Source organism: Phaethon lepturus, unplaced genomic scaffold (genome assembly GCF_000687285.1).
Source record: "Phaethon lepturus isolate BGI_N335 unplaced genomic scaffold, ASM68728v1 scaffold23904, whole genome shotgun sequence".
NCBI lineage: Eukaryota > Metazoa > Chordata > Aves > Phaethontiformes > Phaethontidae > Phaethon > Phaethon lepturus.
In genome coordinates, this window is record NW_010532917.1 from 7,551 (window position 1) to 23,674 (window position 16,124).

Below are 16,124 nucleotides of genomic sequence, written 5' to 3' on the forward strand. Positions count from 1 at the left end.
TGTCTTATAAAAGCTTTCCTCCAACTGGCCTCAGCAGTGAGAAGTTAGGGAAATAAAAAGTCTGCAGGATGTGAAAAGTATTCCGGGAGGGAAGGAAAGGGTGGGATCTTGTTTGATCCTGAGCAATGGACTGCTCGTATTGGCATGACTCTGACTACGGAAGAGGAAGAAAAATAGTGATGCTGTGGTTACGCAAGTGCCACTTGCTAGTCTTTCATCCCCTTCCCTAATATGCCCCTGTTGTCCACGCTCAGAAGTCTGTTCTGCTGACAGCTGTGTAGCTGGGAGGATGGGTTTCCCTAGCTCTCTAAAATAGGGCTCTTAATATTTGCATAGGCCAGCAGTATAGGCTTGAATAGCTAGCAAGACCTTCTGAACAGAGAATGGGAGTATTAATTTATAGTTCTACGTGAGACAGATGGTTTCTGGTGTTGCAAATGACGCTTACATAGCCTATGTTTTCAAATACACAGTTAAGCAACATAAAATTTAAACAGCTATTTCACAGACAAGTTACACTCCTATTTTTTTGGATGATGAAACTTGCTCTAGCTCTCAGTGTGGTAAAGCTCCAGTCTGTCTTGACCTAAATGCTTAGATAAGGGAGACCTTTTAAAAGGAAGGTTCTGATTTAGATTTAGGTATATTTATATCTGCTTTTAAGTTCCTTGGTTAACTGTTATAGAAACACTTGAGCAGCTGGACCTTAAATATTTTTCAAGAAACATTCTAGAAATGTGACCATCTCAACTCTTTACTTGCATAGTTTTGGGACCTGGAGCCCAGGTCCCAAGACCTAGCTCTCTCTAGTGGTAGAGCAGAACACAAATTTACCAAAGAATGTTAATTTTAGTTTAGTGGGATTTGGGCCTGGCAAGGGAACACCTTGAATTTGGGGAATGTGGTCTTTTAGTGAACCTGATAAGGAAGACCTTGTACATTTCAGAATAAGACTTATTATAAAATGTGGTATTAATTTCAAGATCTCCACAGGTGTGCTTAATGGCAATTATGTAATGCAGCTTTTAGAATGTGATCTTCAGAATGATGTGTTTCCTGAGCGAAGGTAGAAGCACTAGTGCTACCCTTCTACAGTGCCTGTTGTTCTAGGTATAACCACAGAAATTCCTTTTCTCCTCTCTGACAGTTAAGACCCTTATCTGTGCAGTGGTGATCACCTACCTACTGCTTGCTGCGGCAGTACAATTCGGAATGTGTAGGTCTTTGCCTGGAGCTTAAATGTTTGCTTCCGGATGAGGACAAACATTATCAAGGCAAATTGGTATTTATAGGACTGTAGGAAGGAGTGGGTGTGTTTTGGAGGGGTGCTGGGGTTGAGAGCTGGCAATTAGAGGATGGGAGATAATAAAATTTTTTTTTCACTTTTCTGATCTACTTTGCCCGAGAGCCATCAATTTGTATGAAGTAACTAAGCAGTATGTTTTTTCTTTCTCCTGCAGGCTGGTATGTGGTCTGGCAATTGTTTTTGTCTAAATTCAAATTCCTGAGAGAATTGATAGGAGATACGGGGTCCCAACAGGGAGACAACGAGCCTTCAGAGACTGAAGCTGAACAGGAGACTCCACCCTCACCTCAGAGAGGCAGACAGAAATCTGCTCGACAGCGAAGGGCACCTACAGAAGACACAACTTAAACTACTCCGCCAAACTGACTAGCTATGAATGGTTAAGCACCTCTGCACTGTGGTGTTCAGTGGTTTGATCTTGCTGAAAAACTGACTTCAGAGGTAATATTAATACCTGTGGACCTTTTACTTCTGAACTACCAATGTATGCTACTTCAGTAGAGGTTCAGGGAGGGCTTCAGCAGCAACTCATAGAATACTGGAAGGAAGGAGGGGTGGAGAGAAATCTCCATCAGAAAAATGCTGAGCTGCTGTAGCTCCTATCTCTGCACACAGATTAAAACCAGGTCCTGGACCATAGGCTTAGCCTTTGCATTAGTCTGAACATAGTAAACATTTCAGACTTGAAATGATTTCTAAATTATTTTTTCTTTACGGCACTGTAACTACATATAGTGAAATTGAGTTTTATTTCCTTAGCTATATATGAATATATATTTTTTCTTCAACCTTGAGAATGCATGTGAACTTGAAAAATGATTGAAAGAATATCCTGCTTTAGAAAGTATTCTGAAGTAAGATTTTAGTTATGTTCTTATATATATAAAGTATAAATTAAATATGAAAAATCAATATTAGATGCACAGGATTTGGAGGTTTTTATTATCTCCTTTTTAAAGTAAAAAAAAAAAGGGGCAAAAAGTGGAATCAGGTGTTAAGACCTGTTTTCTTGGTTTTGGCATAAGAAGGGTTACAGGCTAAACAGTCCTGCTAGGTTTCTGTATGTTATTCTTGAACCTTTTATTCTAAGTCCATCAACTTGTGTTGGAGAGGGGAAGGTGCCTAGGTTATATACTCACTCTTTAGTAATCTCGAGTGTCGTTTTTTGTTTTTGGATGCTGAGCACTTCTCTAGTTCATTTTGTACACCTTTACATCAGGTATATGGTACCTGACATAACTTCTCTTCTGGAACCAGTTAAGGAATTCTGACCAATTTGGTAGACGTCACTGTAACACTTTGATAGTGTTATAGTAATGAATTTGGTACCTCATGTTTGGTGGAGGTCTTCCTGATTTTTTTTTTTTTTTTTTTTTTTTTACTGGGAACAAGCGGTTGTTCCTGTTTTCTTTGAGAATGAATTTTGACATTGCACTTCAGAATGAAGAGCTTCACTTCTGTTTATCAAGCAGCTCTGAAGATTGATGCATGAGATCTTTGGAAAGAGGAGGAATATGCATGTACCACCTCTGATGTGTGTATGACAACTACCAACATGGCTTGTCATGAACAGCTTCAGTTTTCTCTCAAAGCTTGGATATGTGGTTGTGTTTGGATCATGGTTCCCTGTATAAAAACTGTTAAACAGGACTACAGAATTGGTCTTGTACTTTCAGCTGTTAAGAAATTTAAACCTATGACTTTCAAACTTGTGGTTTGGTTCATTTATATGGCTAAAAGCAGCAACCTTTAGCTTCGTCAAGTAGGCCTACATCTGGGAAAAGAGCACTCTTTCAGTGCCTTTGTGTTTTAATTTGTCGTCTGTGAATAATGTTCAAAAGCTAATGAGGGCATTCACTTCATAAAATGATTTGGATGTTTCAGTATTAAAATATGTAACATCAGCCCTGACTTTCCTTTGGAGTCTAAAAGTCTTTTTGTTTACTAGCATGTATGTATAAGCATGCTTTGTAATACAGGGTTACATTTTCCAAGGATGATTAGGTAGTGCTATGCACATATCCATTAAACTCATGTGGAAATATTGATGGTCTTCCTCTAGCCTGTCTGCTGGCAAGGGAATGCCTGATGTTGTGGGGTTTTCGTTTTTTTTAATTAGTAAAATTCCCACTTACTCAAACTGAGCAAAAGCAATCGGACTCTATTCCCTGCTGCTTTCAGTTGATTGCCTTGCACAACTTAATGTCACAATGTTCTCCTGTCTGTATGTCTTTTCACGTGATGAGGCTTTCAGTTCAGCAGTGCTAACCAAGTACTGGTACATTTTTCTTAAGAAATGCCTTTAGCATCTTTGTCTTCAGCTTTGCTAATATGGGCTTAGAAATAAAGATGATTTTTTTTTTTTGTACTGACATAGGATGTTGACACTCCACTGCACTTCACTTTTACCTAGACTTAAGTGCACAGATGATGGCAAAGGGCTGATGCTCGTAGTATTCCCCATCTGGGAAAAGTAAGTTAACTCAGTCTCTGCTTCTTGTAGCTGTGAAGAAATGCAAAGTTACAGCAATATACATAGCTAGTCAGGGTAGCTTTAAAGGTACAAAAATCAAGACTCTGGAGCAAGTTAATGAAGGAAAAACCCATGCGGGTTTGAATGCTGACACTGATTAAATATGCAATCAGATGGATGTGGAACTTCTGGGTAGCTCATCTGCTCTAGCGAAACAACTTCCTTCTCCCTTCCTTGCTGCGTGTAGGTATACATTTCACTCCCCGAAGTTATTTTCAGTCTCTTTTTTTTTTAACAGCTGATGCTATTTTTTTAATGTTGCTGTGACATATCTGCCAATAATGCTCTCTGCCTCGTGCATAACTTTAATGATCTTAGTAGCAGGCCAAAGGTTTATATTATGTGGTTTGGAAGAATTTTGGAATGCTGATGTCTTCTGTCAATGTGTAATTTTTCCTGAAGGAGTCTGTAGTAGAATCTTTGTACTGGGCACTTCATGCAAACCTGTAAAAGCAAAGCTATTGTGTGAAAGTGTATGTGTCGTAAGACCTGGGTTGTGATTGCTGGCAGTCCGATATACTCATGTCTTTGAATATTTTTACCAATGTACTTCTGAAATGTTACTGGTGGGTAAGCACTTAACTTTGAATTGACCCATTCAAGTCTGAAATCTTATGAAGGCAACAGGTTATACAGTTTTGTTTTGTTTAGTGGGATCTGTTTTTAAAACTGTTTATTGCCTTATTGTTGCAGCCATTCTCTTGAATGTATTTTGGGTTCTAATTTTAAATACAGTCATATCACCTTTGTTGCAGGGACTGTGTAACTTTGAATAAGCAGCAATTACCTATGTTGTATGTGACAGTTAATTGAAAACAGTTACTGCAATGAAGGCTGGAACAAACACAGTGTAGACTGGTGGAAAACAGTACAAAAGCTGTTGCTAAAATTTGAGGAGTGTAAACAATTTTGTTCATGCTGAATTGCCTAATTCAGTCCTGTTAGGGAGCCACTAAGGTTGTTATTGTGGTGATTTAACATTTGCCCGTGAGGCTAATTCTATGCAGTTCATCCACTAAGCACTGCTGCTGTAGCTATTTGCAGTAAATGCCATATACCGTGCTGCAATTTGTGAGCAACTTGCTGCTTAATATCAGGTTTTACACTGAACTAGACCTATGTATGCACTTCTGTTTTGTTTAGAAATGACCAGCATAAAGAATGTGTTCAGCGTGGTCACTTGCTTCTTCAGTGTTAACGATACTGTATCTAAAGCTTCTGTGGTTGTCCGTTTTCATTGTTAACTGTTCTTTTAACTGACTGCACAGATGAAAAATAAAGTAACCAGACTTGATATGAATATTTGACTTGAGTGGTTTTCTGGCTTTTTTTTTTAAATGGGATTTTGCCTGTAGAATAAGACTTCTTGTTTGAGTGTGCAACGCTACAGAAGACAACTTGTCAAAAGTCACATTCTAGCTGCTGTAATACCTAGAGATGACTTAATTTTACAGGGCAGGTTCATGTATATCTTTTAGAGCAGTTGTTATTACGGGTGTTTTTTATGCCTTGTCCATGAAAGTTGTCATTTCATTTTAGCAATTCAAAAAACCCAAACAAACAACAGACCCAACAAAAATCAAACCACCCCTCCCTCCTTTGTCTTGATGCTTTTAAGATTGGTTGTAGACTACTTAGTTTTTCTAAAAGTCTGTATGTTGGTAAAGTAGGAAATTCTTCTTTTGGAAATGAAGATGTGCGGAAGAAGGAAATGAGAAGATGCTTCATCCCTGGTTGCTTCTGTTAACTAAAATGCATAAATTGAATCCCAGCTTAGGTTACTGAATAATAAGAGACTGAAAGAATATTTGGGAAAAAAAACCCCAAACAGATAAAATCTCTTTAACCTGGAGAGAATGAGCTGTTTGGCTATTATCCTACTTTTCTTGCTTGTAAAAATGGGTTACTGACAGTAAAATGCCATGGTATTGTGTAACTTGAGCACTTGGGTCTTTTGACCTTAAAAAGTTGGAGGGGTGTGTGCAGGGGTGTTTGGGGGGCTAATGTAAGAGGGAATGATGCATGATGGGCTACCAGTGTCAGCTGTTTGTAGAACATGTGCTTGCTCTCCTCCTTTGGTACTGATCGCAGGGAAACGTCTGTTCCAGTGGGATGAATAAAGGTGCCGTTGTACAGCTCTGCCCTGCCTGGAGTTCCACCAAAGGCTGCTTTAACTGGTACTGCTCCTTCCCCATGGGCACTTGTGTGCTGTTGGGGGTCTCCTGTGGCCTTGATCCTACACAATTACGCAATCTTTGTAAAACACAAGCAGTGTTTTGTCTTGCTTGGGTAATACTTATGTGAAGATTTTTTTTTCTTTACCTGGGATTAGACTGAAAGTTGGCAATGTAAATATGCTGGGGTTTATAATAAACCCTTAAGACGTGTGTTAGCGGTATTCTTCATGTAGATCAGAAGATCTTAAGTTTTGAGCATCTCTGTTATCTCTGTGGGGGTTTGTAGTCAATAAAATGTAATCTCTAAAAGCTGGTGTGGTGGGTTGACCCTGGCTGGAGGCCAGGTGCCCACCACAGCTGTTCTATCACTTCCTCAGCTGGACAGGGGAGAGAAAATGTAATGAAGAGCTCGTGGGTTGAGGTAAGGGCAGGGAGAGGTCACTCACTAATTACTGTCACAGGCAAAACAGACTTGACCTGGGGAAATTAGTTTAATTTATTACCAATCAAAATCAGAGCAAGAGAATGAAAAATAAAGCCAAATCTTAAAAATTCCTTCCTCCCCCTTTCCTTCTTCCTGGGATCAACTTCACTCCAACTTTTCTCTGCCTCCTCCCCTGCAGCAGTACAGGGGGTCAGGGAATGGGGATTGTGCTCAGTTCATCACCTGTTGTCTCTGCTGCTCCTTCCTCCTCGGGGAGGACTGCTCCCAGTCTTCCCCTGCTCCAGCACGGGGTCCCTCCCATAGGAGACAGTCCTCCATGAACTTCTCCAACATGGGTCCTTCCCACAGGCTGCAGTTTTTCACGAACTGCTCCAGCCTGGGTCCCTTCCTCTCAGTCCTGCAGTCCTTCAGGAACAGACTGCTCCAGCCTGGGTCCCTCACAGGGTCACAAGTCCTGCCAGCAAACCTGCTCCAGCCTGGGCTCCTCTCTCCATGGGGCCACAGGTCCTGCCAGGAGCCTGCTCCAGCACAGGCTTCCCATGGGGTCACAGCCTCCTTTGGGCATCCACCTGCTCCAGCGTGGGGTCCTCCCCAGGCTGCAGGTGGAGATCTGCTCCCCCGTGGAGCTCCATGGTCTGCAGAGGGACAGCCTGCCCCACCGTGGTCTTCACCATGGACCGCAGGGGAATCTCTGCTCTGGTGCCTAGAGCCCCTCCTGCCTCTCCTTCTGCCCTGGCCTGGGTGTCTGCAGAGTTGTTGCTCTTGCATATTCTCACTCCTCTCTCTCTCCAGCTGCAATTGCTGTGTGCCCTTTTTTCCCTCCCTTCTTAAACTTGTTATCCCAGAGGCGCTACCTTCATCACTGATGGGCTCAGCCTTGGCCAGTGGTGGTTCCATGTTGGAGCCAGCTGGCATTGGCTCTATGGGCCATAGGGGAAACTTCTAGCAGGTTCTCACAGAAGCCAGCCCTGTAGCCTCCCCACCACAAAAACCTTGCCATGGAAACCCAATGCAGCTGGATAGAATGGAGGCTTTTTCACTTGGTTTCGCAGACTGTCTGTTTGCATCTGGTCTAGGGCTTATGTCAACATGTAGTGATGTTGGACTTGGCTTCAGGCAAAAGGAATGGCCAGATGGACCTGGGGGTGGATGGAGCAGCATCATGGAGTGAACAGAACTAACCAGCGCTAATGTCTGAGAGTTCTTGTGCTGTGGTCACCTTCGGAGGAGGTACAGCTATGGAAATTTGGGGGAGAAGTCTCTTAAAGGCAGGAGACCACTCATCAGTAGAGCTCAAACAGAGACTAACATCCTGGCTTTTAGAAATGGGGACACTATGAGATGAAATGCATTTTGGGCTTTATTTTCATGCATTTCTATTGACAGGGCTTTTCAGCTTCCACAATGGGAAATGGATAATACAAATATTCCTTTAACTGCGGTAGCAGAGAGACCCTACCTACATCTAGGGGAGGATGAGACAGGACCATAACGTGGTCACTTTGGGGTCATTGTCAAGGTATTGCACACCTGCCATTTGTGGTATACGTCCCTTTGCCAGCATGCCTTGTGTGTCCTGCCCCAGGGGCTCATCCTGAATGCTGGCAGCATTGACGCTTGAACTCAGAAGGGTAAGAAAATGGTATCCTGTATCGGGGAGCTGTGACCTGAGAGGTACTTGCCTGCAAATCGCTTCCACCTGGATCTGTGCGCGCTGGGATACAATGAACGCAGCTGACTTCCACCGTTAAAACTTCCAGCCTTCTATGCAGATGACTGCAGAGTTTCCAAACGAGCAGGTAAGTGTCCCCCGGGTTTTTCTTACAGTCAGTCTTAAACTTCCTAGCACAGTGCCCTGCTCCTTCTTATTTAAGGACCTAATCAGGAGCCTTCTGTCTTTCTGAGAACTTCTTGCTTATTTTGAGTTAATTGCAGTTCCTGTGTCTCCAATCAGCCCTTCAATGCCAGCTGATCAGCTGTTAGCCTCTTCAATGTTTAAAAATGTCAGGCAACATCCTTGCTATGGTAGAATGCATCAAAAGACGTCTTTTGCGCACCAATTGTTTCCAACATGAGTAGTTTCGGCTTTTAAGAATGTAAGGAGTTTCTACCCTCAAGTTCTGTAAGAGCCTGCTTTGAGAACGGCCTAGAAGAAGGAGGAGACGCTGCCTGGGGCTCTGGGCGGTTGCGAGAGGGCTGAGGTGGGTGCGGGGTGCTGGTGTCTGCAAGGCACGAACGGGCGGCTCCGAGAGAGGACGCGGTCAGCTTGGGCCCACCCGGTCTGCAGCGTCGGTGCGTTCTCCAAGGCCGACAACTCCCTAAAGCCCTCTTGGTTTTGCGGTTGGACGGCACCTCATCTGCTATGACTTCTGATCCTGGCACAACTTGACCTTCGCCTTGCTCTGATCGACCTCTGGTGCCGGTGGGGTGGGGGCACGTTCGCAAACAACCGGCACAGGTACTACTGCCACGTGGGAAAATGCTCATCCTTCCTCCAGAGCGGCGGAGGGGGCATGGCGAGGCAGAAGGCCGAGAGCTGGGAATTTCACTTTGTGTCTCTGATTTGCAGGTCTTCTCCTGACGTTCTGTGTTAGCCTCTTTATTTTTCCGAAATCACAAGGTTTATTTAACAATTGCGACATTTAAGTACTAGCAATGATGCTTGTTGCAGCCTTAGTTTTTACACTTTCCGAAGGATTCAGATAGTGAGGGCAAGACTTGATTTTGTTTTTCCTTGTCCCCGCTTCCAGCATGTCCTCGTGTTTCTCCTGAATCCCGGAGTGACGGCCTGGATAGAGGAAAGTGCTTATCCCTGGACGGGCTGCTTAAACAAGTGGATTGCTCACCGTGCTGATCCCATCTGAAACCCCAGAGGCTTTTAGTAACCAAGTTGGGTAGAAAGGGAGCTTTGGGGCTGGCTTTTCACCACTAGATGGCACGGGCCTTCAAGCTTTGTGGGTAGAGGCCCACCTGGCAAGGAGAAACGTTGAGCATCCATCAGGGCCAATGCCATTGAGCTCCTTTGCGTATGCTGTCGCTGTTTTTAGTAATTCTGCTGGTGTTTAGCAGGGTTGGGAAGTACAAGGGCAGCTCCTTGCAGGGGCTGAGCCTGGTTCTCGTTTGGCTGTCTGCTTCATGCAAAAAAAGCTGTGGGACGCGTGGAGTCCCGCATCTAGAGGGACTTGCGCATTGCTCTGCAGCACAGGAGGAACACTGGATTTTGCTTTGTGAAGGAAAATGACCTCAAAAATTACCTGCCCCAAGAAGGGAGGTCTCAAAAGTGCCAAGAGGGATCTGCTCTTCTTACCTCTCACGGTGCTTAAGAAAAAAAAACCACGAAAACACACTGCAGCAGCACTTCTTCAGGTCCTCAGGGTTATGAACATACTGTAACATTGTGAACAGCAGCTTAAGGAATGGGTTGTTTTTGTGGGTATTTTCCCCAGTCTAATCGCAAGGGCAAGCTGCCTGTTCTCCAGATCTCTTCAAAACCAATTCACAACTGCATGTCCTCACGCTCCTCGTAGTTTCGCTGCAGAGATGTGAGGTGAGATGCCACCCCACCAGAGCTGGTCTAAATCCAGCTGGTTACTGAGCAGGTAAAACAAAGGCTCGTGATCAGCTCACTTTAAAATTTTCTCCCCGAGTCTAATATAAATATTTAAAATATAATATTAATAATGTAATATTAGTAACCTGATGTTAATATTAGACTTGGGGACAGAGAACCTGTGTCACAGTTTCCTTGAATTAAAGAACAAAATCCTTGAGAAGAGCAATAAGAGAAAGATACAGTGGGAACCTTGTCGAGTCATCCTGCTGATGAATCTCTGTGTTCAGGCTAAGGGAGAAGAAGGGAGCACTTCATTGCACAAGGCTTTTGGAGAAACCCGTTTTCCTTTTATTGAGCCCCTCATTTATTACCAAAGAGGAACAGCAAGTCCCCATTAGCAAATCTAACATTTACACTAAAAGAGCTGCTGGCATTTAAAGAAAAAAAGAAACAACTTTTTTTTTCAGTCTGTGTGGCTTGCCAGGGAAACACGGCTTATTCCAGCTGTGCGAGTGCGTGCCCAAGGAGCCCTTCGTTTGCTGCTCGAGTCTGGAGGGCCCCTGCTCTTGCACTAACGATCCCCAGCGCTTGGCCAGAGCGTCTAACTCAAAACTGAGAGTAAATGCGTTGGGATTATGAAGCAGGCTGTCTGCGGTCACCTCGTGGGGCTCTTACGCCGCTGCTCTGCCTGGTGGCAGGCAGATCCGTGGGGAGCAGGAGTGCTGCTGGGGGCACGGGACCACCGCCGGAAAGGACTCGCTTGCCCAAGCGCTGGACCACTGCAGCTGTGGCCGCCTGACCACCCTGTGGGGGCTTGGGCAGGAGGAAGGAGCCTCAGCCCTACAGCCGTGGGAGGAATGGCTGAAGCCAGCCTCCCGCGTGCCGGTGGTTTAAGTCCTAAAACGGACAGGGCTGCTGTTTTTTCTTGCCCGGACTCCACCCCAAGGTTGACTAGGCAGGATCCATCCATCGCATCGGGGAACACTACAATCACGCTGGACTGTCTCCCCTCTCCAAGACCCTTCCTCTCACTTCACGTTAGGTGAGATGTGCTCATCATCCACACTTTAACCAGGGCTGGAGGATGCTTCGGAAGTAATTGTGAGGGACAGCGGGGTGAGCCTGTCCTAGGGAAAGGAAGAAAGTGTGCTGAGAGAAGAGTGTGGGGCTGGCGGGGTTCGGTGTGTGCTTCCTGCTCTGGGAAGGGGACACGACAGACCGAGGACACTGTTTCAAGGTGCAGGTATATGCCAGAAGCTGTGGTTTTTCTAGGAATGCCAAGTACTTCAGTGGTGGCTACAGCAACAGGTTTCTTGAGGTGTCCCATGTGTAGATAAACAAACGCACGTCATACGAAAGCCTGCAACCTGCTGCCGCAGGGTATCGTGAAGATAGGTTTGTGGGCCTGCAGATACAGCCTAATGGAGACTTCCATGGGCAAATCCCAGGTTCATAGGATATTAAGAGGTATAGGCAGGGCTGTATTTCCCAACATCCCTGGTCCAACGATTGCGAGCACTAGGGAGACAGGTTTGAGAGTTTACCCTGAACATACCCCCCCCCCCAACCCACTTTTAGAAACAGGGGCAGGCTGGTAGCTAGAGGTGCTCAGAGAGCAAAACCAGTGGAATATTGCACCCCCCCTAACCCCCCAACTAAAACAGTCTCCAAAGTCCAGAATGAAAAAAAATTCCATTGTTTTACAAATAGCTGTCGTGTACGAACGACCAGCGAGAGACCAAGATTGAGCGCAGCACACGGAACGAGATCACAGCCCCTCCTGCGCCCACAGCCAGGGATGCTCTGGGCACTGGGCAGGGCTGGCAGAGGTCAGAGCTGGGCTCTGCTTTTGGGCTTTGTGCTGCGGTCAGCAGGAGCGAGACCGTCCCACCCTCTGTGTCGTTGTTTTCTCCTGTGTAAGGAAGCTGTGAAAAGCTAATCAAGTGTTTTCACTTGTGCAAAAGGTAGGGATTAGAAAACCTTCTTTATTAATTTATGTTCTCTACCCTAAGTGCAAGGGCTAGAGACAAATCAGGCCTGGAGAACTCGCTGCTGTGTGCATGGAATGAGCTTTAAAAATTAGATGCATCTCAGCTGGTGGTGGGGCCACAGCTGTGGCTTTTCTGTGCATAAGGCTCGTGCTTTCGTCTTTGTGTCTGTGGGAAAGCAGCATTGCTGAGGAGTGGAGTCTGCTGATGTGCTTTCCTGGCTGCTTGTCATATAGCTGCCTCCTGGGAAGCCATGGATACATTCAGGTAGAAAACACTATTTCACTTTTCTATCTGATTTTTTTTTCTTTTTTTAAAGGATGGGAAACTGAGCAATGTTCACAGGGCATGGAGATTTTATTCTCTGTTGCTTTGCCTGAAAGCAGAGGTTGGTGTTTTCTACTGAAGTTACCCCTTGCTAAGTGGGTTGGATGAGTTACTCCAAAGATTGTGGTTTGCTGTGGAAGAGATGCCACAGCCTCCTGTGCTACTGCCCTGTTACGGGACTCTGAGCAGAAAGAGTTCTCTGTAGCAGAGCCCCTCTGAGAGGTAGCTGATGAGAAGTAATGGCTCCTTGTGAAATACATGAATTGTGGGATTTCCCCCTATGCTAGTGCAGCCTCGGGCAGATTCATCTGCAGGAAAACTAGTCAGCTGCAGGAGTCTGGATTGCACGCTGGCGGTCTGGTGTCTTGCGCCGGCCTCCAAGCGGGTGCTTTTGTTTCCTCCAGTAGCAGTGTTGTTGGCTTGTGGTACAGGAGCAGCTCGTGAGTATCTTGATGCTTTCCTGTCCAGTTAACTGCTAATGACCATAGTGCCTGAATACCTGGCTATTTATTCCTGTGCTTTGCTTGTGTCCTTAGATAAAGCATTGAGAAGAAGCTCTGAGAGAGTTTTTTCCTAAATATCACGAAGAGAAAAAAAAAAAGTGCAAACACTCTAGAAGTGAAAGCTCATTCAGCTGGATGTATGTACTCACTGTGTAAGGTTTGTATTGTTCGTGGTTGTGTCCTCTGCATCCCCATACGAGGAAAAGAAAAAACCTAGACAAAAATGGGATGAGGCATATGTGCTGGTAGCAGACAAGTAGCGAGAGTAAATGAAAACGAACTTTCATAAAACATTTCTAACTAGTAACAGAAAGCAAACTCACTTTGTCAGAAAGCAATTTTGAAACCCACGCTTCAAAATTAAAGTGCTGTTCAATTGCATGAAGCTCCTTTAGTCTTCCTTGGCGATTCAGCCCCTCCCGTGCCAAAGGACACCCCCTCCAGATGCATGGCTACTTGGCTCCCTGGAGACGAGTGCCTGAACCCGTATAATGCTTTTCCAGCACGGCAGGGATGTACGCAGGATGGCTTATTGAAGGGGAGCTAAACATCACTGAAACAACCACCTCCATGACCCAAGAACATCTGCCTGATTTTCCTGTCCTGGTGCCCGTGGCTCTCCGTCCTGGTACGAGGAAGAACACCCTAACCCAAGGAGCTGCGAGCTCCTAAGCAAGCTCTCCGTACCGACCCGGACTCGGCTACGTGCCCGGAGCTGGCAAGAAAACTGCTGGGATTGTGGAGGCACCGAGGCGTGAGCTACCTGCGTGTCCGGCTCTCCCCCGTCTGGCTCGGAGCACATTTCGGTTGGCAGGACTTTACAGTCAGGTCTGATCCCAAATCCCAGAGGCGGCTGCCTGAGCGCGGGGGGAGGTGGCAGGACTGGAGGGGGGGGATTCGGCTCGGATGTGGGTTGCGCCATTTGCAGGCTCAGGCTTCAGGACTGCTCTGACTTGCTGAACTCCCGGGACCAACCCTTTGGTGGTACCCACACCAGCTTCAGGCTTGGTGGGCTGGGGGGAGTCTGTGGGCTTCTAAGGTGGTTTAGTGTTGAGGTCGTGACTTGGACTGTGTATGTGGTCACACCAAGTTTCAGGAGGCAGGTCTAGGGCCTGCGGGTAGGATTCATCATCCTGAAAATTTAGGAGCGTATGATATGGTCATTTGCAGCTGAGCTACTTGTCTCAGACCTAAGGAGATCTAATCATTGGAGCCTGCAGAGGGTTTATCTCACCCGAAAGTAGATTTAATCATATGGCTTGGTCTCCCTTCAGTTTAAAGATGACCCCGATGATATCTCATGTTCAAATGTCTTCAGGTAGGCAAGGTGAATTGCATCTGGGATGGCTCAAACTGGGAGCGGAGAGGGACTAATCCAAATTGGGACACTTCCGAGCATCACCATCCCCGTGGAGAAGGAAGGAGGAAGCGAGAAAGAGGCTTTCTCATTTGTGTGCCTTGGTGTCTTCAGCAGCTTTACTCCTCGGACGGAGCTGGTGGTTCTGTGTACTGCCTGTGTTCGTGGGACGTGTGGATGTCTACCTTAACTTCTCAGTGTGCAGAGGCAGCTCCACCTGCTACTGCTGCAGGATGGAAACGGTGGGTCCTTCATCCACCTCCTTCTGCACGTGTACGCAGGGGAATGACGTGCCCTGTGCAGTGCAGCCCCGCTCTAGGAACATCCTTTTGGTCATCGTAGCGATTCCTATGGAAGTGATATCAGGGTTGTGCTCATTTCTTAAGGAAATCTGTGAGCGGACAACTGAAAGCTGTGCCTTGAGCAGTGAGGCCTGAAAATAACTGCAGGCCAAGCGCTGCAGAATGCACATGCTCATTTATCAAAAATTAATTTCTCTTTGAAATGCAACATGAAGAAAAGCCAAGTAAGTTAACTTCTCCCCTTCTGGAATGCAAGTTAATTACAGGTACCTGTTTCCAGCTCCAATCACCTCCAGAGATAAAAGGCTTTTTGGCGGGCTGCTCCTACCATCCTTCATAAAAAGAAGGCACAGGGTGAAAAAACAGTAAATGTCCATTTTTTCTTTTTCATGTTCATGGCCACTCACCCTTGTGGCTTTTTCTCTTTGACCTTAACTGGGAATAAAGACAGACTTGAATCACCGCACAGGGAAACGCCCTGGAGCCTTCTACCCGCACGAAAAGATTTAAGATATGCTTTGATAACTTTCTGCAGGACAATCTAAAGCCAGAGTGGGCTGCTTTTTTCCCTTTCCCTCTGCTCTCCTCTTCCAGATTTTTTTCTGCTTGTCCTTCACTGTAACCTTTATTTAACCAAGCTTAAGTTTGCCTTCATATAAATAGCAGATGCTTCTGGGACGTTGTTGTTGTGCCTTCCCGGTCAGCAGTGCGTTGGGTAGCCCTGGCTGCTGTCTTGCACAAGACAAAGCCGGCTGAGCAGAAAGCTACCAAGGGCCTCTTGGATTTAGTTTCCTGCAGCTTTGTATCAAGGAAAGAGTTCTGATCATTTTTCCTGTAATTAAGGGAAATTACAGGGAAGGAAGAAAAAAACCCAAATCCTGATCTCAGGGGACACTCCCCACCCCCCCAGCAGCAAGATTTTTACATCCCCCCCTGCCCCTGCTGACAGCAGCTGATACCCTGTGGGCACAAGTGTGTGTGGAACCAGGGAACTGTGATTTTGTTTGTTTGTTTGTTTGGGCTTATGGTATGTGTAACCTCCTGGGAGCCTGCTGCATGCAGAGATGCTGCTGCGGCTTGTGCCGCGAAGCTGAGGCAGCATGTTAGAGATGAGATGAGCTTTGTATATCTCCTGTAGACCTGATACTTTGTGCTCCCTCATTCTGTTTTTGTTGTAGTCAGCCTGATGTATTGAGTTGCTGCTCGTACAGAAAAAGATACCGTGTCCCTTGGTGCTCGGCAGGGAAAAAGAAATCCCGGTCAGGGAGGTGGTACTGCCGTTGCAGCTGCAGCAGTGCTCCTTGGGCGCAGGTTTCCCAGGCGCTGGGCTTCACCCTCGGCAGGGACTCGGAAGACTCAGAGGTGGAGGGATCAACAGCAACAAGGTTGGCTCCTTAAAAGGATCATTGACTTGATGGACTTCACTAGTGGAGGTGCAGTGGCAGAAGTTAAGCCCAGAAGGGTGTAGAGAGAAGTCAAGCAAACTGCAGATCCATTCTGGGTTGAGCCTAGCCCAATACGGTCTGCTAAAAAGACAGAATTGAAGGACAAACCCCTGTGAAGAGGTTGCTATTGCAAATTAAACCCCAGGAGAGGTGGGAAAGTCATGTTCTGCTCATCATTGCCTCTCTCT

The 16,124-nt window shown here is 45.9% G+C and overlaps 1 protein-coding gene across 1 annotated transcript; it reads left to right on the top strand.

Moving 5' to 3' along the window:
• Positions 1-1,460: 1,460 nt before the first annotated feature.
• On the top strand, positions 1,461-1,654 carry SMIM13 (small integral membrane protein 13; the record flags this gene model as incomplete). Its single annotated transcript, XM_010285022.1, has 1 exon — positions 1,461-1,654. A coding segment is annotated over one exon (194 nt), but the record flags the coding sequence as incomplete, so codon positions are not given.
• Positions 1,655-16,124: the final 14,470 nt, after the last annotated feature.